General features: G+C 40.8%; 1 protein-coding gene across 1 annotated transcript in view; it reads right to left on the minus strand.

Moving 5' to 3' along the window:
* The window catches only part of RGS20 (regulator of G protein signaling 20), a 140503-nt gene extending 126039 nt beyond the window's left edge, over window positions 1-14464 (minus strand). The window contains exon 1 of the mRNA XM_063450426.1: window positions 13993-14464. Coding sequence (XP_063306496.1) covers window positions 13993-14115 — 123 coding nt within the window. The 5' untranslated portion in view covers window positions 14116-14464. The remainder of the gene's footprint in view (window positions 1-13992) is intronic.
* Between the last annotated feature and the right edge of the window lie 10038 nt (window positions 14465-24502).

Here is a 24502-nt window from a genome sequence, read left to right on the forward strand (position 1 = left end):
CCCTTTCTGTTTTTGCCCCCCTCCCTTTCTCTTTTTGCCCCCCTCCCTTTCTCTTTTTGCCCCCCCTCCCTTTCTTTTTTTGCCCCCCCTCCCCTCCCTCTCTTTTGCCCCCCTCTCCCCTCCCTTTCTCTTTTTGCCCCCCTCCCTTTCTCTTTTTGCCCCCTCCCCTCCCTTTCTCTTTTTGACCCCCCCTCCCCTCCTTTTCTCTTTTTGCCCCTCCCCCCACCCCCACCCGTAGCGTGGCCGAGCTGCTCTGCGGGCCGCGGTGCCCGGCCGGAGTGGTAGGAAGGTGCACACTCATGCACCTTCCTGTCAGTCCGGCCGGGTACAGGAAACAGAAACTCCTGTTCCGCGTGCACCTTCCTATCAATCCGGCCGGGCACCGCGGACCGCAGAGCAGCTCGGCCACGCTACAGGTGAGGGGAGGTGAGAAGCTGCAGCCGCCTGAGGCTCTTAAGAGAGCGCTCAGGCGGCTGCAGCATTTAAAGGGGCGGCCGGCCCCCCTGATGGCGGGCCCCCCTCCCGGCCGGGCCCTCGGACCATGTCCGAAGGGCCCGACCGGTCAGTCCGCCCCTGTGAGCAAGGCACTCAATGGCTCTGTAATACAATTCCTTGCCTTGGTGCTAAACTAAGAGCACACACAAGACTTCTTCATAAATATATAGAAGCTTTTATCGACACAGACTCCTTGTAAAAAGAAAAAAGGATTGACGTTTCAGACGTACTCTGGTTTTACCAGGGCTCTATTTAACCTTCCAATGCAAGGATTCCCATGAGGAAGGCTTTCCCAAGTAAGTGGATTAATCTCATAAGAGCAGGAATTAGATTGCTAGGATAGGACCTGCCAACAAGCATTGTGGCAGGCTTATGCACTGTATGATCATATACTGTAAATGTCAGGTGTTTTCAAAAAATAATTTTGTGTGTGAGCATGGAAGTTGATGTTTATTAACAACCAGAAAACAATATATCTATATTTATGGTACTGATACCGGAGAAACTGACGGAAGCCAAGCACAGAGAGATGGACACAGGTTTCTTCAGGAAGGAAGAGATTCTTTATTCGATTCACCGACCGGGACTCAGAGGGACTAATGTCACCAAAAAACAGCAAAGTCTGAGTCCTGATCATACAGTGTAGGTCCCTTATATAGGCATGTAGCTCCTCCCATAATCAGTTCAACCTACACATACTCTTATCTAATCAACCGAATAGAGACCAAATTCCTGTTTGACCACATGGCTTGCCCAGCACAATGGAGGAGGGGAAATACTCGTATATCCTGTATTCCTACACATGCTCCTTACACTACTGATTGTATCGTTGCCACGTGCAACCAACCGACCGATACATCAACATATGCAAGTGCACATACCACGTGGCAATCTTGTCCTAGTAAATTTATTTTTACTGAGATTCCACCACAGTACCAATGAGGCTAGAAAACTTGTCTTGAATACACACAACAATTTTTCTGTACCCTCTCTTAAAAGCATTGCTTCCCAAGCTTCACTCTCGTAATGGTATCACTTTGTAAAGGAACATTCAAAGCATCACTTTAGAACAGTTTTACTTCTTACCTGGTGTCAGCCGGGTGCTACTCCCCACCTTCACTACCTAAGCCAGAGAGCCGGAAGCTCTCAGTCTGGTTTATGCCCTGATCTATAGGGCTTAGCTCAGGAGGTTTAATGGAAATGCCTAAGCACTTTGTCATTAGACAAAGGGTCAAATCTGTCATTTAAAGGGACACTATAGTCACCTGAACAACTTTAGCTTAATGAAGCAGTTTTGATGTATAGAACATGCCCCTGCAGCCTCACTGCTCAATCCTCTGCCATTTAGGAGTTAAATCCCTTTGTTTATGAACCCTAGTCACACCTCCCTGCATGTGACTTGCACAGCCGTCCATAAACACTTCCTGTAAAGAGAGCCCTATTAAGGCTTTCTTTATTGCAAGTTCTGTTTAATTAAGATTTTCTTATCCCCTGCTATGTTAATAGCTTGCTAGACCCTGCAAGAGCCTCCTGTATGTGATTAAAGTTCAATATAGAGATTGAGATACAATTATTTAAGGTAAATCTGTTTGAAAGTGAAACCAGTTTTTTTTTTCCATGCAGGCTCTGTCAATCATAGCCAGGGGACGTGTGGCTAGGGCTGCATAAACAGAAACAAAGTGATTTAACTCCTAAATGACAGTGAATTGAGCAGTGAAATTGCAAGGGAATGATCTATACACTAAAACTGCTTTATTTAGGTGACTATAGTGTTCCTTTAATGTTTTACAGAATTATTATTTTCTTTGTATTAGTCCCAGTACTGTCCTACTGGCATTCAGTTACTGGAATATTTTCAGTTTCTTCATTTTTGTTCATTTTTAAAACTTCACTAGAGGCTTTCACTAACGTTCACTGCCCAGGAATCTAGCAATTTACTTGTAGATTTTGTATATCGAGGAGGTGAACTCTCATTAGCACTCCCCTCCCCCCATAGGTTCCTGGACACTTACAGCTATGAAATGGAATCAGGATTTTATTAAGTTTACAACCAGTAACCTGTGTTTATTATACATTATCCCCCCACAACCAGTAACCTGTTTTTATTATACATTATCCCTCCTATAGCCAGTAACCTGTGCTTTTATACATTATCATCCCATAGCCAGTAACCTGTGTTTATTATACATTATCCCTCCCATAGCCAGTAACCTGTGTTTATTAAACATTATCCCCCCATAGCCAGTAACCTGTGTTTATTATACATTATCCCCGAGACCCGAGACATGGATACAACACAATCTTAGGAGTAGTGTTCTGATGTAGAAGATGAATTTAGCCGTAGTCAGAGGGATTCAGTGAGAGTAGTGGTGAAATGTGTGTGGCATGACTGAGTGTGGGTAAGTAAGAGTCAAGTATTTTAGCTGGGCACTAGTTCTAGGTGGGATAAAGTGGTATAGCGGATGGATGAGTAGTTTGGTTCGTTTTAGAGGTTTGTAGAGAAAGTATATAGTGATCATGATTTTTAGCGCTATCCAATATTTTTTAAGATGGTCCCACTGCCACCACTCATATCTGGTGTCACAATAGCTTGCATTTAAAAAAACAACAACTTCTTTGACTGTAATATAATAGCAGTCAGTTTCCTTCACACGTGTGCGTTTCAGGGCCTGCCAGGGCACAGTGTCACACCAGTGCAACTCATATCTGGTGTAACAGTAGTGTATATTAAAAAAACAAAACAAGAAATTTGACTGTGAAATAATAGCAGTCAGTTTCCTTCACACGTGTGCGTTTCAGGGCCTGCCAGGGCACAGTGTCACACCAGTGCAACTCATATCTGGTGTAACAGTAGTGTACATTTAAAAAAAAAAAATACAGGGGGCTTGTTGTCACCTTTCGGGGACCCTTGGTGTTGTACGTGGCTGGGTGGAGGAAGAGACCTTCAATGACATCAGTGAGGACAAGGAACGGGACATGGCTAGCTTGGTATCCAACCTTGTGAAAATGGGGAGTTTGCGGTTGTTTGCGGTGCGTTAAACGGGGAGTTTGGTCTGTCACTGTGAAGCGGGCATAACCCTTACACTACCTGATCGATACAACATCATACCTGATGTTTTAAAGCACGTTATTCCAAACAATGTAGGAATGTTAGGTGATTTATGCCCTTTATGGATTAAAACCAGGCTCTGCATCAACTATGTAATTTTCCATGGGAGTTTTGCCATGGATCCCCCTCCGGCAATGCCACAGTCCAGGTGTTAGTCCCCTTGAAACAACTTTCCCATCACTATTGTGGCTAGAAAGAGTCCCTGTGGGTTTTAAAGTTTGCCTGCCTATTGAAGTCTATGGCGGTTCGCCGGGTTCGCCCGTTCGTGAACATCTGCGGAAGTTCGCTTTCGCCATTCGCGAACGGAAAATTTTATGTTCGCGACATCACTATATAGGAATAAACTAAACAAATACTCTACTTCTAGCATAGATGAGTGTACAATGTTTCACTACACTTTTATTTATGTTTTAGCTTCTACGACATTGTTTTTGCATGTCTTGCTGAATCTCTCATTTGCTTTCAAAGAAGCTGACTGCCTCGTATCCTGGACTGCTCAACAAATAAGTTAAGCAGATTTAAGAGCTGCTTTGGGCTCCCATCAATCTATCTAGTGTATAACTGAATCAATAATTTGTGTAAGAACCACACTCCTCCAACTTTATTTTGCATAGAACTCTTGTAAATATTGAGGTGCAATTATTTAAATGGTTTCTATCACCATTTCTTATTTAATTATGCCCTATTTGACATAAATGTTTAGGTAGTCCCACCAAAGATGCTTAATAAAAAGGTTTAAAATAAGTTTGTTTACTTAACTAAATTCAGGGATGGGTGAAGGTCTTGGCGCTGCTCATTGTGCCCCCTCCTGACGTCACAGGAGCCATGCTGTGATTCACTCAGAGCTTTCTCATAGAGAAGCTTTTGATTGGACCATTTAACTGGTTTAGAGAGCATGCACATATAAAATATTCACCAAATTCACATTAGGAATTCTCATGGGGCTTTCTCGGGACTCACAGGGAGTGGTGGGGGGGAAGAGGCCCTAAATCTATGCAATGTTGTTTTCCAGTGTTGTTGTTTTTTGTTGTTTTATAAAATCTTATGCGTACCAGTGATGACTGTAACCCACAAAATACAGAGTACGCAAGTGATAAGTGTAAAACCAATAACAATAAAAATCGCCAACGTGTAATTACTTTTTGTTTCTAATGAAGTCATCTAAAGTGCCTTAATACAAATAAAAAATGAAAAAATATATATAGCAACAAACCTAGCTTTAAATTCTACATGCATCTGGACCTTTAGGGTTGTTGCACATCCTCACAATTATAGTTCACAATTACCTACAGGTTTATTCAATAAACTATGAATTCACCAAGGCAAAAAAAAAGTTGGTCAGAGGTTTCATGGTAGTTCAGATGATACATTTTAGCAGTCGTTCACTTTCTTTGCTATTCATTGCAATTTGCTATACTGCCTCTGAATATATCTGATTAGAAATTAATTTGAATCTGTCTATTTGGCCTGACAATGTCTCAGGAAGTGCAAGGATTGCTCAGGAAAGATTTATGGACTAATTCCTACGCAATTTCCCCAAATGAATACATCAATACAGCCAGCAGGCAAATAGTTAAAAACTATAGTTAAAAAAATAGTTTATCCTGATATTCATTGGAACTTACCCATCACTATTTTTATATTCTCTGTATTTTTATTATTATTTTTATTGTTATTCATTTAAATTTTTATCTATTTATTTTCTGGCGCAACCTTTCTTTTTCTTTACTGTGTATTTCTTATATAGAGGGTTAGAGGGTTACCCTCTATAAGGTTGCTGCCTGTTCACTATATTATTAGCGCTAACCTAATACCTTTATTCTGGACTATAAATAGTTATTAACATTAAATAAATATCTGAAACCAAAGGCAGTACTGTGAGCATAAATAATACAGATAATATACAGTCACTCAAATTCCACTCCATGGAAAGTGGGACAGCGGCCAAAATGTTCAATAAGTGGGTCCAAAGGACCTTTTATCTAAGATGAAACTTGTTAAGTTGGTGATCTTTTACCTTTCCATTTAACCATGTGGGTGGGTGAAGTGTTCTAACTTCTAATATATGATTATGTTACTAATTTCCCTTGATTTCCTTGCAGAGGAATACCCAGATCTCTGCCATTTAAAACCACACTCCACTCACCATTGGTTAATTGGTTTTATGCAGAAGGATGGTCATTACCCAGCATATGAACAGTTCACCCATAGTGCCAGTGTATGCCCATTACCCATAACACTATGACAATGCCCTTGGCATACCCTAAGTATTGCTGTTGTTTAGTTGAGCGGAACAGAGATTTCTAGTACATAATTTAACTAATCTGTACTATCTTTATGAGTCAGTGTAAATGTGAAAATATAGGCATAGAGCACATTACTGGGCCATGGAATAGCTGATACAAAAAATAAAAAATACCAAAGAGATAAAAAAGATAGAGAAAATAATTTTCACTCTATCACGAAAGCTATAAACAAAACCTCATTTAGACCTATGAGAGGTTCCAATCCTGGTAATTTTAGAAGATTGTCCATTAATCTCTCCCCTGTTAGAAAACCCACGAAAGGGGTTTCAATACAAAGAACTAAACAACCACCATTTAGGAATAGTAATCAAGGGAGACCTTCTAACTATTCTCAAGAGACCAGGAAAGAACCATACAGACCAAAAGACCAGGCGGTAAAATATAAGAATAATCAAAGTCAATCCCATGATTTTTTAGAACAGGGCCCAAACCACAGAAAAAAGAGAGAAATAACTCAGTTCTTCTCCCCCAAAATGCCGAAAATAGACCTCACCAATCGATTTGCCCCATTAGGGAATTGGAATATCCCAGGGAAGAGGAGGAGGCTAAGTGGAGAAGAAACAGAGGAAGAGTAAAAGAATTTGGACTAAATAAGGGCATTTTTATTATAGGTGACATTAATATTAACCCTGATGAAATTCTAATACTTGAAAAAGGACTCAAATTTGCCCCAAATATTCCAGCGAACCCTTTTAATCTCTTCATAGATGTAAATAAATTTATACGAAAACTTTCTTTAAAAAGATTCTTTGCCAAGAGAGCAAATGACAGACCACAACTAAATACCACTTGTTCAGGATCTGAACATGCCATTTTTAAACCTAAGTCCACTTTTTACCCCAACGATAAAGGAAGCCAGATAGAGGCTTTTTCTAAAATGGTGATAAAAGACATAGAAAGATTGAATCCAAAAATAAAGACTTTTAATTTGACCAAAAAAGAAAATGATATTTTAAAAAATCTTAAAAAAAGAGAAGACATAATAATCAAGAATGCAGATAAAGGGGGAGGTACGGTGGTTATGTCCACTCAATATTATTTAACTGAATCTTACCGTCTATTGGGAGATAAAGAAACATACACTAAATTGAAAAACAACCCCAATAAAGACTTTAATCAAAAATTTAAAGAACTACTTTTAGATTATAAAACCCAAGATGTTATAGATGATAAATTATTTCTCTTTTTACATTTAGATTTTCCCAGAATTCCAACTTTTTATTTCCTCCCTAAAGTGCATAAGTCCACGACACATCCACCAGGCCGCCCCATTATTAGTGGCATCGACTCTCTGACATCCAGATTATCAGAGTATGTAGACTTCTCTCTCCAAAAATACGCCCAAGGCGCTAGATCATACCTGAAGGACACGAAAAACTTAATTCAGGTTTTAGAGTGTGTAGAATGGAGAGAGAACTACATGTGGGCCACTCTCGATGTCACTTCACTTTATACAATTATTGACCATAATATGGGATTGGAGGCCGTAAAACGAGTATTAGACTTAGACACTGATTTATCCCCCCTTTTAAGAAGCTTCCTTTTAGATGGTATTAAATTTATTTTAACTCATAACTTTTTTGGTTTTAATGGGAATTTCTATTTACAAACGAAAGGCACCGCCATGGGTACCAAATTCGCGCCAAGTTACGCTAATATCTTCATGGACAATTGGGAAACTTCCAAGATCTGGAATAATAATCCCTTTGGCGCGAATTTGGTACTATGGCGGAGATATATTGATGACATTTTAATTATATGGGATGGTTCTTTTAATTTATTTCAGGAATTTTTTAAATATATTAATACAAATAATCAGTCTTTGACTTTTACTCCCCACACAGATCCATGCATTATCAACTTTTTAGATCTTATTCTATACATAGAAAATGTAACCATTAAAACAAAAACATTTTTTAAACCTACGGACTCTAATTCTTTTATAAATATTAAAAGTGCACATCATCCCAACTGGCTGAAAGGAGTTCCAAGAAGCCAGTTTACCAGAATAAAAAGAAACTGCACAGAAGAAAAGTGTTTCTTAGATCAATCAAAACTTCTAAAAAACAAATTTATTGAAAAAGGCTATTGTCCCGAATTCCTAGACCAAGAAATACATAAGTGTAAAAATAACGCTAGAAGTGACCTTTTAATAAATAAAGTCAAGAATAAAAATGGGAATTCTAACAACGATTTTACTTTGTCTTTTGTCACCCAGTATAATGCCCAAGCTTTTAAAATTAAAAAGATTTTACAAAGACACTGGCCTCTCCTCTTAGAAGATGATCTTCTGAAAAAACAAATTCCATCTGCACCAAAAATAATTTTCAAGAGAAGTAAAAACCTTAAAAATACTCTAGCTCCCAGTACCTTTAGATTGAAAGGAACAGAAATTGGATCAACGGTATCAAAAGGTTTTTATAAATGTGGGAGATGTAAAGGGTGCAAATTTTTACCAAAAAAAACACAATTTTTTAACAGTTGGTCAACAGGAGAAACTTTTAAGATAAATTGTCACATCGATTGTAACACCACCAATGTAGTATATCTTTTAACTTGTGGATGTGGCATCCAGTACGTAGGGAGGACTAGCAGGGCCTTGAAAGTTAGGTTTATGGAACACTGTAATAACATAAAGAAAAAAATAACCACTCACTCGGTACCTGTACACTGTAACAACTGTCCTGATTTTAAACTGGAAACCTTTTTAAGCACGGGATTGGAAAAAGTGACCTTGGATGACAGAGGAGGAGATCTAATTAAAAAATTAAGACAAAGAGAAGGTTTTTGGATTTTTAATTTGAAGACTTTTAGTCCAAGAGGACTTAATGTTGATTTTGACATGGTATGCTTTTTATAATTACTTTTTATAATAATCTTTTTATAGAATTTGAAATATATTTTTCTATCAATTTTTATATAAATTCCATTATGTCATCCAATAGTCTCTTTTTTAAGATATAAATCTTAATATTCACGTTTTTTATTTTTCATATAATCACCCCTTATGTATATTATTATTAATAGTGGACTTTGACATTAAGTACTTTTTTATTTTTTATTTATGTATTTTTATATTTTAAATAATGATACTGAATTGTTTTAACTATAATTAATTTGTTACTTTTGGCTAAGAATCTGATAGACACTTCTCCCTCTTCCTTTCATGCCCGTTTTTTACCTTCTGGGACTACTTGCTTAATTCACGAGCGTGGAACGCATATTTGCGTTCCACACAATACCGGAAGTACACACATTTCGTACGGACATGAAAGAGAGGCTTGAATAGCAAAAGTGGAACGCAAATGACGGCACGATGGGATTGGCCGTATAGATGGCGGGATTTTGAAACCCAGGATTTAAAAGACGGACGGAGACCTTTTCTGTTTGCAGACCTTCTTTTATGCCCCTGAGGAAGTCCAAATTTGGACGAAACGCGTAGGGCGGAGGGACCACAACAGCACTTTTGGACTTTATTTGTATTTGTACTTTTATTTTATGTGTTCTTAATTCGGCGATTTTTCATCAGCCATGGGAGGAAGGATGTCGACACCATAATCCCTTTTTGACTGATACGCTGCATTACACCCGAATTTCTGTAAGTGTAACTTAATAAAACCATTTTGTTATATATTATATCGGTGCACTATGGTTTGTGTGTCTCCCCTTTTCCAATAAGGTTTTAAAGAAGATAACAGAGACTCCGTCAACTCCTTAAAAGATTGTTATACGCCTACACTGCGCTTCCATTCTGTGAGTGCAATCTTATTAGCGCATTATATGGTGTTTTAAACCAACTACACTATGTTCTTTTATGTTTATTTGTAGATTGTATTTTTTGCATTTGTATAAAGAAGAATAGAAGGTTCTTCTTACATTTCTACATTCTGGTAATTTAATTTTATATTTTTTACCACTGGAGAGCACGTGTGTTATATATATATTCCTTTTTTCCTGGGCCATGGACATGGCTGGACTTAGCATGACAGGAACATCTACAAACTGGTAAAGCTGTGTAAAAAAACCCAAAAAAACAAGCTGATCTCTGTCAAGGTTCTCACCGTGACATCCAGACGGCCAGATGTGGTCTCTCAGCCCACCTGAAGCAGATGCCTAATCAGCCAGATATAAAACACTTCCTCTCTATGAGGGCAGTGTCAGTTCATTGACTCTGGTTCCTGTGTTGGTGTTTGTGATCCAGTGTTCTCCAGTCGTCTCCTGACCTTGGTTTTTTCTTATCGTGTGTCCTGACCTCTGGCATCCTCTGACTTTGGCTTACCCTCATAAATCCTGACTTCTGGCACCCTCTGACTTTTGGCTTACCCTTGCTTATCCTGACTTCTGGCACCCTCTGACTTTTGGATTACCCTTGACGATTCTCCTACTTGTGTCTTTGCCTGTACTGCAACTTGGGGCAATATCATGCACAGATCCCGTGCACAGACTCGCAGGCCAGGTGAATTCTTACCTGACCACCTTGGCCTGTGTTTATTTGGAAGGGTGAGCATATATCTCTGCATACCGGACTCCACATCAGGTAAGCTCCTGACAATCTCAGAGTAAAACAGAAAACAATTGTCAGGACAGGTAGCAGACAGTTGAATAATCAGGAACAAGTCTTAAACTAGCCAGGAAAAGGAATAACCAAGAGCCAACGCGGTTGTATATAAGAGACCAGTTTAAATATAAAACAACATAAAGTGAAAACAAACAAACACAATAAATAAGTTAGATCCCTAATTAGCAGCTCTACATCCAGTGTTTTATTATAACATCACATGTTTGATATTGGCTGAAATATGCCATAAACCATCTGTCTGGAATCTGCAATGAAGAATATGTTTTAATAATGCACCAGAGTAAGAGATATTCCAGAACAATCAGCAACCACAGAGTGTTACAGTGGCATGACGCGGGTCACCAGCTGTGATACGAATAGGCAGCCAGAGGTCCATCGTTTGGCTACCTCTGCTGTGGATTTCTGATTGTTTACCTACAGATAAACCTAGTACATTTCTAAATGCTTGATTTTATTTGAGTTTTTTTTTTTACCCAATACTAATTTATTAAAAACTGACGAGTTCCCCGTTTAAACTCCATATTTTGTTTAATAAATGTCAAACGTACAATCCTTTACCGTATAGTAAACAAACCTTGCAGTATGGCAAGACTCAAGATAAGCAGTAATTGACATCCTAGATATGAAACTATATATATATATATATATATATATATATATATATATATACACATATACATATACATATAAATATATATATCTTTCACTCTTTAGATTACATCATTACTACAATCCCAGGCAAAAAATATATATATATATTACATCTACATCACTGGACTAAAACGGCTACAATCTCTACATATATATATATATATATATATATATAGCTTCCTCTGGTACCCTGCACACACACTTTCAAATGCAAAACATTGCCGGGTGCAATATAGCCATAGCCAAATATTATAGAAATAATGAAATAAGGCTTGCACTCACGGTCTTTTAAAGATAAAAGATTTCTTCTTTATTCCAAAAGTTAGAACATGTAATTTGTCATCAACGTTTCAGCCATCGTCCGTGGCTTTCATCAGGATCAGTTCAGCATCAATGCTAAAAAAAATGTCCCCCCCAGGTGACTAGGGGTCCCCAAACCCCTAGTCACCCCCCCCCCCCCCAAAAAATGATCCCCCTACGACCCCCCTCACCCTAAAAATAATGAGGGGGGACATTTAACGAAGAACCTGTAAAAAAAAAAAATAACTTACCATTCGATGTTTTCTTTCTTCTAAAATCTTTTTTCAGCCCCAAAAAGGCCAAATAAATATCCATATTAATCGACGCAATGAAAAAAAACCAAAACAAAAAAACGAGCGCAAAGACCGAAGAGGAAGCTAATTGAGCTGTTGTCTGTTCTCAGCACTTTCTGTGACTTGTTTTTTGCACTAATATTACCCACAGCTTGTGTCTTATTCAACCAAATAGTTTTCATTTCCCATGGTTTGGTGCAATAGAATAATTTGTATCAAATACTGTGTTTAAACTCAAAATAATATACATTAGAAGCCTATTCCTAGGACTGAATCCTTATTAAACTTGAAAGTATTTTTTTTTTTACTTATTACCCATGCATACATTTGGTCTAATATATGTGTTTGCTGTATATAGTTTTAATTTTTACTTTTCATAAAGCTTGTACTACTGTAACAAACCATTCATGACAGGTTGCTTGTGAGGAACGAGGACATTTTATAAATAGATTTGCTTATCCTATTTCCATGAATGGGTTAATTTGTTTTTGCCAAGTTGAATACAACATTCCTCATGAACCGAGAAGAATGTTCAATCTTAACAGTTATATCACAGTTCTATCTTAAAGGACCACTATAGTGCCAGGAAAACAAACTCGTTTTCCTGGCTCTATAGGGTCTTTAGGTCCCCCCCACCCTCAGGGTCCCACTCCCGCCAGGCTAAAGGGGGAGGAAGGGGTTAAACTCTTACCTTTCTCCAGTGCCGGGACTCGCCTCCCTCTTCTGACGTCATCCGCCGAATGCGCATGAGCGGCAAGAGCCGCGCACGCTTTCAATCAGCCCATAGGAAATCATTACTCAATGCTTTCCTATGGACGTCAGCGTCTTCTCACTGTGATTTGCACAGTAAGAAGCGCGGAAGCTCCTCTAGCGGCTGTCAATGAGACAGCCACTAAAGGCTGGATTAACCCTATTGTAAACATAGCAGTTTCTCTGAAACTGCTATGTTTACAGCTGCAGGGTTAACCCTAGATGGACCTGGTACCCAGACCACTTCATTGAGCTGAAGTGGTCTGGGTGCCTATAGTGGTCCTTTAACAGTTCCCTTGTTTTAGTCTATGTTAAAGGGACACTATGGTCACCAGAACCACTACTTAATTTAGAGGTTCTGGTGTCTATAGCCTGTTCCTGTAGGCTTTTCAACGTATGCACTGTCTTTTCAGAGAAAAGGCAGTGTTTACATTGGTACCTAGTAACTCAGATGGCCATTAGAGGTGCTTCCTAATCCAGTACTGCACACTGTGCAGCACTAGTTCAGCGACTTCATGCTTTGCACAGACACTCTAAATGTTCCCCATAGAGATACATTAATTCAATGCATCTCTATGAGGAGATGCTGATTGGAGCACCATAGCATTTTGCCACGTATGCGCAATAGCCTTCCAGTGCTTCCCTACGGAAATGCATCGGATTGGCTGAGATCATCAAGATTGATGGAGCCAGACATAGCCAGCTGCAGCGACATGTGTGCGGCATGAGAAAAAAGTTGAGTAAAATCACTCAGTAGTAAAATTACTGAAATTGGGAGAGGTGCCAGTCACCTAAACAGCCATTGCAGGACTATAGTGTCAGGAAGACACGTGTTAATATTGTACAGAATATGCATTGCCAATAATCACCAAACATATTTTTAATTTGCTGTAGAGTATCAAATATTTATTCCATTAAATTCCATGGCAGCTATAAAAAATACATAAACTGAGTGAACCTTGACTTAAGAACAATCAAAAAGATATCAACTCTGCTTCTTTGTTACAAAAACGTAAACATAAAAGTGGCATTCAATAAATAAGTGCTCTCAAAGATATTGAGTTAAATTGAATTATTCCTAGTGAACAGAAGGCTGACATTTCAGTTTCTAAATATTATAAAACAACAAAATACCCCGACAAAACACTCGCATTAGATGCTTCTTTCAGATTGCAAATATCTATGACAATGTGACAATTTGAAGAACCACTACAACACAGGATGAAACTGTAGTCAGAGAAAAAAACAAAACAAATAAAAAACAAACAAACAATAAAGTTACACTTAGACGATGTGAAGAAAAAGTGGCATTTGTCTAATAAAAAAATGCACCAGAATGTTTGACTATTTATAAATAATAAATCACTTACTCAGTATTTCGCGTTAAAGGACAGAATCGTCAACTGAGAATAAAACTGAAAAAATACACATTTTTATACAATCCCTTGGTCTATACTTAAATCACTAAGGAAAAATAAAACGCCCTAAAAATAATATAATTTTTTTTACCTTGAATAGCCGGAGAACATCTTTGCTGTTTTCGTCTTCATGTTCAGCTTTATGATTTTTGCCGACACGGAAACTAACCGTATATCTCCTCGCTCGAAGTGGAAACAGGAGCTGTCTCCACATTGGTAAAGTATGGCCTCGTTTCCTCTGGGCCCTTGTTCTCCAAAAGATTAATAAACTGTAGATTTTTGTCTTCTCTGTGTATTTTAAAGTAAGGATCAAACATGAAGAACTGCATTGATGGACAATCTACTAATGCATCCTTGGTTAAAGTGTGGTTCACGTTTTGCCAGGCTTTTCGTCTCTGTGTTTACAGTCATGATGAAGGCATACAGGATTATCTTTCTGTCTCTGAACTAGTGCCTTACTTACCCTGGGAGCTTTAGTAAAGTGTTCCGGCTTACAGATTTAAGCTTTTATATTCAATGCCTTGGCCTACTGTGTGTGTCGAAGAAGAGAATATTGCATACTACTGTCTGTATTACAGTTTACACAGACAATGCACGTACAAAGTGCCGAACATTCAAATACATAAAGTCCATAATAATGTGCTATATGAACAAAAAAGATTGGTGCTATGCAATACAACTTTTCAATGGTTCCTAATGAGACAGATGGCTCGTTTTACATTATAATCCTTTTCTGCCTCAGTGAAAATAGCATTTTAGCTGAATTACAGAGACGATGGGTTAGACTGGAAGTGGCATTGTTTCGTCTGTGCTCATGACCTAGATTTATAGGAGCAATTTGCCGTACTTTAATTGTGATTTATTGACATTGCTTTGCAAAGGTACACAATGATATTTGTTTTAATCTGTTCTGATTTAGAAAATGACAGGAAATATTTTATTATAATATGCAATTTTTATACAGGAAAGATTTGATGAGCTGACTCTTCAGTCGCATACATAACATGGAAGGATTTAAATTAGTGAACAAACCAACATCAAACACAATTCATATATATATATATATGTGTGTGTGTGTTTGAGATATATATATATATATATATATATATATGAATTGTGTCTGGTATATATAACGCCTGAGCAAGGCCCTCAAAGTCTCCCTGCAAAACATTTACCCTGGGTGCTAAAATCCAGCCAGAAGAATAAATAAAATTAAGTGAGTGCTCACAGGGCTTACTTTTTTAGGTGTTCTGCTCCTTTACTGAAGCTGTGTGTTGCAGATACAAAGGGAGATTGACATTCAATCTGATTTGGGACATTTCAGTCCCAAATCAGACTTTAACAAGAATCGTGACAGAGTCTGATTTGGAACTGAAACGTTAATATGATATTAAAAAAGTAGAAGCTTAATATATTACTATTACTGTCTTACAAGTTTTGAACTGGATATGTTAAAGGGGCACTACAGTCACCAGAACAACTGCATGGAAACGCTGAATTTTCCTCATAGAGATGCATTGATTCAATGCATGTCTATGAGGAGGTGCTGATTGGTCAAAACGGCGTTTGGCCCCGTCCCCTTGCCAATTTTAGCCAATCCTATGCTTTCCGCATGGGAAAGCATTGGATTGGCAAGAAATCTGCAATTTTGATGATTTTACCAAGGGGGCGGAGTGAGTGCCGGCGGACCCGTGGAGAGATGAAAATAAGGTGAGTTTTAACCCATTCTGAGAGGGTAAAGGGGGGGGGGGGGGTAAGCCACCTAAATGGTGTGTTTTCACTATAGAGTCCAGAATACATGTTTGTGTTCCTGCCCCTATAGTGATCCTTTAACCCCTTAAGGACACATGACATGTGTGGCATGTCATGATTCCCTTTTATTCCAGAAGTTTGGTCCTTAAGGGGTTAAGATATAACTTCATTTTTCAAGTGGAACAGCCTGTATTTCTCTAAGATTCATCTTCCCACAAATGTTCAGTGATACTTAGCTCTGTATTGGTTGGTAAAGCATTAATAATATCATGGCTTGAGAACTGGGAAACCCAGGTTAGAATCCTGGTCAGACTATCTAACCAGTAAATATCATAGGACAAGACATCTAATAATCTATATCCTCCTACCGTAAATCTGCATAGATTGCAAGCTCGTTTAAGCAGGGTCTTGTTCTCCTCTAAATATCCTCTTCCTATAATTGTAAAGTGTTAAGGAATATGTAGGCGCTATATAACTGCTAATAATATAAGCCTGGTTATTATTATCATAAGTTTAATGGCAACATATTCTGCAGAGATTTACAATATCACAATGGTTAAATAAAGCTGCAATTAAAAAACAAACAGATTAATGTGAATAAAAACTATTTTAAAAATTTACATTAGAGCGTATGATTTTCACAAAATGGCTGCCTATACCATGATAGATTCCCATCTAGCCTAAAAATGGTCAACAGTACATATCTGAAAACGAATGAAACCTTTATGTATCTTCCCTGGTTCTATAATATGATACTATTATTGCTATAGGCTGAGTTGTTTCGGCTAATTATGTTGCTACATTTATCTTCTACGACCCAATGATGATTTTTTAAAATGTATTTTGTTTTAACATTGTATGAGAATTAAAGATTTTTTTTTAATTTAACAGATTCCTTTTTAAGTGAGCAGAAAATAAGGATATGTGGCCATTGTTCAATTACACAGAATTTTTAAGAATGCAAATAGTTTATTAATATATTCACACATCGTTATCTACTCCAATATATAGGGAAATGAAGTTTATGAATTTCAAACAGTTTGGATTTAATTTGCCTGATACACTCTCTACTCACTGATCCATGGGGGAGCAGCTACACAGCACAGAGAGTCCAGACAGCAGCTCCCAGCCTGCAGAGACAGACTGCAGCTCAGGGAAGTGAGGGATGATTGGAAAGGCAGAAGGGACACATGGGGACACTGAGACACAATGGGACACATGTGGACCCTGAGACACTAGGGGACACTGAGACACTAGGGGACATATAGGGACACTGAGGCACTAGGGGACACAGACACTAGAGGAAACTGAGACACTAGGACACATGGGGACACAGACAATGGGAGACCTGGAAACACTGAGACACTAGGGGACACTGGAAAACATGGGGACACTGAGACACTAGGGGGCACTGGGACACATGGGGATGCTGAGACACATGGGGACGCTGTGAGACATAGGGACATTGGGAGACACCGAGACATTGGGACATGGTGACACTATGTCCCAATTTCTCCCAGTATCCCCATGTCCCCCATCCAGTGTCGCTAGTGTCTCAGTGTCTCCAAGTCTCCCAGTGTCTGTGTCCCATGTCTCTCAGTGTGCCTAATGTCCCCATGTGTCCCAGTGTCCCTATATGTCCCAGTGTCCCCATGTCTATGTCCACAACTGACCCCATGTCTCCCAGTGTCCCCAAGTGTCTGTCTCCCAGCCAGTGTCCCCTAGTGTCTGTGTCCCCTAGTCTCCCAGCCAGTGTCCCCTAGTCTCCCAGTCTCTGTGTCCCTAGTGTCTTAGTGTCCCCAAATGTTTCAGTGTCCCCATGTCTCCCAGTGTCTGTGTTCCTAGTGTCACAGTGTGCCTAGTGTCCCCATGTCTCCCAGTGTCCCTATATGTCCCAGTGTCCCCATGTCTATGTCCACAACTGACCCCATGTCTCCCAGTGTCCCCAAGTGTCTGTCTCCCAGCCAGTGTCCCCTAGTCTCCCAGCCAGTGTCCCCTAGTCGCCCAGCCAGTGTCCCCTAGTCTCCCAGTGTCCCCTAGTCTCCCAGTCTCTGTGTCCCTAGTGTCTTAGTGTCCCCAAATGTTTCAGTGTCCCCATGTCTCCCAGTGTCTGTGTTCCTAGTGTCACAGTGTGCCTAGTGTCCCCATGTCTCCCAGTGTCCCTATATGTCCCAGTGTCCCCATGTCTATGTCCACAACTGTTCCCATGTCTCCCAGTGTCCCCAGTGTCCCCTAGTCTCCCAGTGTCCCCTAGTCTCCCAGTGTCTGTGTTCCCATGTCTCTGTGTCCCTAGTGTCTTAGTGTCCCCAAATGTTTCAGTGTCCCCATTTCTCCCAGTTTCCCTAAATGTCTCAGTGTCCCCATGTCTCCCAGTGTCCCCATGTCTCTCAGTGTCCCCGGGTATCTCAGTGTCCCCATGTCTCACTGTGTCCCCAGTATCCTAGTGACATGGGGACACACTGAGACATTGGAACACTGGGCAACATGGGGACACTGACACTGTGATACATAGGGACACTGAGACACTGGGTGACTTGCGAGACTGAGACACTGTGAGCAATCCATCTATACAGCAGAATCAAACTGTGAGTAGTTTGTTGGTGATTTTACAGAATTTTCTCTGATGTCACTCCTTGTGATTATACAAATGATTAAGGCTGGTATTTTTTTTCCAAGAAATTGGCAACCCTAACTACTCTTCACATACTCTTGCTTAAAGGAGCACTATTGGGTCAGGAACACAATCATGTATTTCTGACCCTATTATGTTAAAACCACCACCCTGGCCCCTTCTTGCCTCCCTAAGTATAGTAAATATAACTTGTATTCAAGTCTGCAGCTGCTGGCTCTGCCTCTGAACTGACTGTCTGCTGACATTATCAAAAGTGGTGGTCTGAGAAAATTACAATACTTCCCCATAGGATTGGCTGAGACTGTCAACTAGGCAGATCAGGGGCAGAGCCAGCACAAGTGCAACATAGCCCTGGCCAATCAGCATCTCCTCATAAATATAAATTGAATCAATGCATCTCTATGAGGAAAGTTCAGTGTCTGCATGCAGAGGGTGGAGACACTGAATGGCAGTGCTGCACACTAGGCAGTACTGCCCCAGGAAGAACCTCTAGCAGCCATCTAAGGAGCGGCCAGTGGAGTTATTTTCTCTGAAAAGTCAGTGTTTACTGCAAAAGGCCTGAATGGAATGATTCTAATTACCAGAACAAATACAATAAGCTGTAGTTTTTCTGGTGACTATAGTGTCCCTTTAAGTTTGGAAGCTTAAGAGGGATGTATGGGAACAAAACTTGTGTGGACTGGCTGACAATACAATTAGTTTAGGTAATGCAGACGTTGGTCTCTCTAACACTGTGGCATGTCCCCTTTTTTTTACACTTACTACATACATATTTTCTCTTTCTCAGACTATATACCAGGAACTTCTGCCTGCTAGTAAGAAGGTAAGGAGACAAGTGGACCAGCGAGTGCTAGGGGACAGTCCTTAGAAAGCATGGAGTGAGCGCATCATTAGACGCATTTATGTCAAGCTCAGGGTGCTACCTGCATAGTATGCCCTTAGTTGGACAGCCTGCAGGATTGGCGGGCAACCTGACATGCATTCATGCCAGGCTGTCCTTCAAATTCTTTGGACAGACATGCCCCCTTTTTGGGCATGTTCTCCCCGTTTGGCAGGTCTGGTCACGTGTTCTCCCCTTTTAGCAGGCCTGGTCATGTTCTCCCCTTTTGGCAGGTCTGGTAGCACCAGTGGCCCACCCTTTTACCCCACCCATTGACTTCCTGCTTCACTGGACACGGCTGTTAGGGGTTATGGATTTACTTGAAAGATGAAAGCATAAATTAGAGAGAGATTAGCATAGAGTATGTGTTTTCTCATAGCTGCATCCTATGAGTTTCCCTCCAGCACCATCTCCATCAGATACAGGACGCTTGGGAGGTATGACTGTTTTAGTGTTTTTGGTCGATAAGATTCCGTAATTAGGCCCATCATAATTGTCAGCACCAGGCCCAGTGTGCTCTTAATCCGGCCCTGGCTTTGTGTTCAAATCTGTCTTGTTTTTCATCAGACTCAAATTGCCCCAATTCAAGTGTAAATATCATCTTCCAAATATAAGTAAATATTTTAGACATTTGTCAATGATAATCACGTTCGGCACATATAGCGCCACTAGAAGCTTCCCAGTTTTTTTTCAAATCACAATATGTATCTTGAGATACCCACAGTCCCATTCAATGCTCAAAGCCCCAAGCATAAATTGAGAAAATAAAATCTTACAGTTACATCTGACGTTTTATATTATTTTTTAGTTTTTCATGACACAATTATTTCAGACAAGCAAGAATTATAGCCCCTTTCTATTTTTCCATTTCTATAAGTATTCTAGGTTTTATTGTTTTACTCCTATAATATAGCATTTCTGTTGCAAGAAAGATAATCAGGTTAATCAAACTGATATTTCTTGCACAGTCACGCAGAATGCTAAACTAACTGTGCACATCGAACATCATAATTAAAAAGTTATTTGTTTTTATAATATCCTGCCTTTATAGTATGAAAGCCACTGCTGATAAAATACATTTTCTGCAGTGCTCCCACTTGGCTACAAAGCTTGGAAAACGCCATTTCTGTAATGATTTGCAGTTACGCAAATCTGTGACCGCAAAAGATATATTGAGAGGAACAGTGCTATTTGCAGCACCACTTAGCACTAATGCGTTTTGAATTCACGGACGACGGATCAAGTAGTATGGCTTAACATTTGTGTGTCACTTGCTTAATAAAAATGCAATATGATATTTAACAAATCAAATAATCTAATTTAACATTGGAAAATAGGAGACAGGCAACATTTGCAGAGTGTACATATAAATACAACAACCGAATGCAAACAGCTTCGTTACAAATGAGAAATAAAAACCTAGCAGCATACAATATCAACAATTTATCTCAAGCAGATCATTAATAAATAATTATAAATAATCAGAGAGTGTATTATTTTTACAGTCTGTATAAGGTATGATAAACAAAATGGCTTCAATACTCAAAATGTAAATGGACAGTATTAAATCCACAAACATAAGGCATAATGAAAATATGGAAAAAAGAGAATAGCAAGAGAAGTGAGAAAAAAAAAAAAAAGCACGAAGCTTTGTTGACCGGTGAAGTTTTAAGACGGTGGAATGAAAGACTCCTGACCCCAAATTTGGACTGCCCTTTACATCTGTAGCCACCATCTTCTGATCTGTGGCATTTGTCCCCTTAACTTTCTGCACTCAACACCGAATGGCAGTCCCTTTCCAGTGCAGAGTTACCCATGCAATACTCAGAGATAGTTATAATATAGTGATATCCATACAATTCTCAAATCCAAGAACAATACAGAGATACCTATGTGATAAACAGAACAGAGTGCAACACAGAGACTCCCATATCATGCACAGAGCCAGGTACCATACAAAGATACCCACCCAATACAAAGAACCAAGTGCAAGTAGGAGATAGCAATACAATACACAAAGCTGAGCACAACACAGATAAATATTAAATACACAGGGATTGGTACTACAGAGATACCCATACAAAAAGCAGCGCTGGATAAAATACAGAGATAAAGCACAGAGCTGGGCGCAAAAAGGTGATACCCATAACTATCCCACACAGACAGGATCACTGTGATGCAGTGGTGGAACTACCGCTAGTGCAACCGATGTGGATGCACCGGGGGATCCAATTGCGAGGTCCATGTACTTAGCATGGTGGGGAGCAAGAAGACAGAGCTGCTCCAGAACTCACACTCCCATTAATCTCAGCCAGTATCAGGGTCCCAAGCAAGGTAGCTGCAAATATAAAACTTATGACATGTATGTGTGCATGTATGTCAGGGTATGCATACTGTATGTCAGGCTCTGTGCATGTGTCAAGGTGTGTGTCTGCATATGTGTGTCAATGTATGTATCTGTGTGTCAGTGAGCGCATGTGTCGTGTGCGCACGTGTCGGTGTGTGTATCTATGTGTGTGTATGTGTCAGTGTGTTTATATGTGTGTATCTGTGTTAATGTGTATGTATATCTGTGTAAGTATGTATGTTTGTATGTACATACATCCAAGCAATCAAACAGCAACAAAACATGCAAGCACACTCCTGCAGTCTAACACAAACATTACATACAAATACATGCCTGCATTCAAACTCCAAAATGATAAACAAACACATTCCCTTCACTCAAACACCAATACTACACACAAATGTACATTCACTTTTAAAAGTCAACATTACATCCAAGCACACCCTTGCATCAAACACAAATATTACATACAAACACACCCCTGTATTAAAACACTAAAACTATATACACACACCAATTCATCACCAACATCAACACTACACACAAAAGCACACCTGCATTAGAAAAGTCAATACTACATACAAACACACCAGCATTCAAATGCAAACAATACACACAAGTGCACTACTACATTCCAATGGCCAAAGTATATACAAATGGGGATCTTCCTTTTGGCCACTCTTGCACTAGACAGGAGCCCAAAAAACTTTCTTGCACAAGGTCCCTTTCTACATTAGTTCCGCAACTGCTCCAAATAGTGATGACACACTTCTCCACTAAAGTGCACACTTAAGTACTTACAGATAGGCAATTATAGTAAGTAATGTACATTTGCCTAGATTGATAGAGGCACAGAAATACCGAAACACAGCTTCAGCTGTGTGGCTTTAAATGATATAGGGCAGTGATGGCGAAACTTTTTCAGCCCGAGTGCCCAAACCGCAATACATGCCAAATTTTTTTCCTTAAAGTGCCAACACGGCAATTAAACCTGAATATTGAGGTTTAAGTTTAGAAAAAACAACTCGTACTGTTGTCCGAACTAATTAACAACTTTTGTTTTAAAAGAACACAACGACAGAGTTCAATGATACAGATTTTAAATAATGATATAAATAGATAAAATTAAACTTATATTTATTAGTATTTCCAACAAATGCAAAACATACACACACACACACCCACACACAGACTGCTGAATACAAACACACAGTCTGCTGAATACACACACAGACAGACTGCTGAGTACACACACAGACAGACTGCTGAGTACACACACAGACAGACTGTTGAGTACACACACAGACTGCTGAGTACACACACACACACTGCTGAATACACACACACACTGCCGAATACACACACACACACACACTGCTGAATACACACACACACACTGCTGAATACACGCACACACACTGCTGAATACACGCACACACAGACTGCTGAATACACGCACACACAGACTGCTGAATACACACACAGACTACTGAATACACACACATACTGCATTGAGGGGTGTAGTGTATGTGTTTGTGTGAGGTGCTGTGTGTGAGGGGTGCTGTGTGTGTGAGGGGTGCTGTGTGTGTGAGGGGCGTGCTGTGTGTGTGAGGGGGGTGCTGTGTGTGTGTGAGGGGGGTGCTGTGTGTGTGTGTGGGGGGGTGCTGTGTGTGTGTGTGTGGGGGGGTGCTGTGTGTGTGGGGGGTGCTGTGTGTGGGGGTGTGTGGGTTGCTGTGTGTGTGTGAGGGGTGCTGTGTGTGTGTATGAGGAGTGCTGTGTAAGTGTATGAGGGGTGCTGTGTGTGTGTGTGTGTGTGTGTGAGGGGTGGTGTGTGTGTGACGGGTGCTGTATGTGTGTTTGTGTATGAGGGGTGCTGTATGTGTGTTTGTGTGTGAGGGGTGCTGTGTGTGTGTGAGGGGTGCTGTGTGTGTGTGTGAGGGGTGCTGTGTGTGTGTGTGAGGGGTGCGCTGTGTGTGTGTGTGTGTGTGTGTATGAGGGGTGCGCTGTGTGTGTGTGTATGAGGGGTGCTGTGCGTGTGTGTATGAGGGGTGCTGTGCTGTGTGTGTGTGTGTGTATGAGGGGTGCTGTGCTGTGTGTGTGTGTGTGTATGAGGGGTGCTGTGCTGTGTGTGTGTATGAGGGGTGCTGTGCTGTGTGTGTGTGTGTATGAGGGGTGCTGTGCTGGGCTGGACTAAGGGTACTGTGTGTGTGTGAGGGGTGCTGTATGTGTGTGTGTATGAGGGGTGCTGTGTGAGAGGGGTGCTGTGGTGTGTGGGGAGGTAGGGGTGCTGTGCTGTGTGGGGGGGTAGGGGTGCAGTGTGTGGGGGTAGGGATGCTGTGTGGGGGGGTAGAGGTGATGTGTGTGGGGGGTAGGGGAGGGGTGCTGGGTGTGGGGGAGGGGTGCTGGGTGTGGGGGAGGGGAGGGGTGCTGGGGAGAGGAGGGGTGCTGTGTGTGGGGGGAGGGGTGCTGTGTGTGGGGGGGAGGGGTGCTGTGTGTGGGGGAGAGGGGTGCTGTGTGTGGGGGGGGAGGTGTTCTGTGTGGGGGGGAGGGGTGCTGTGTGTGGGGGGTAGGGGTACTGTGTGTGGGGGTATGGGTACTGTGTGTGGGGGGTAGGGGTACTGTGTGGGGGTAGGGATGATGTGTGGGGGGGTGGGGGTACTGTGTGTGGGGGGTAGGGGTGCTGTGTGTGGGGTAGGGGTGCTGTGTGTGGGTGTAGGGGTACTGTGTGGGGGGGTAGGGGTACTGTGTGTGGGGGGTAGGGGTACTGCTGGGGGGTAGGGGTGAGTGTGTGTGGGGGGGTAGGGGTACAGCTGGGGGTAGGGGTGCTGTGTGTGTGTGGGGTAGGGGTGCTGTGTGTGTGGGGATGGGGGTTAAACGTTGCTGTGTGTGGGGGGGGTAGGGGTACTGCTGGGGGGTAGGGGTGCTGTGTGTGTGGGGGTTAGGGGTACTGCTGGGGTGTAGGGGTGCTTTGTGTGTGGGGTGGGGGGGGT

This window comes from Pelobates fuscus, chromosome 4, assembly GCF_036172605.1.
Source record: "Pelobates fuscus isolate aPelFus1 chromosome 4, aPelFus1.pri, whole genome shotgun sequence".
In the NCBI taxonomy this organism is placed as follows: Eukaryota; Metazoa; Chordata; class Amphibia; order Anura; family Pelobatidae; genus Pelobates; species Pelobates fuscus.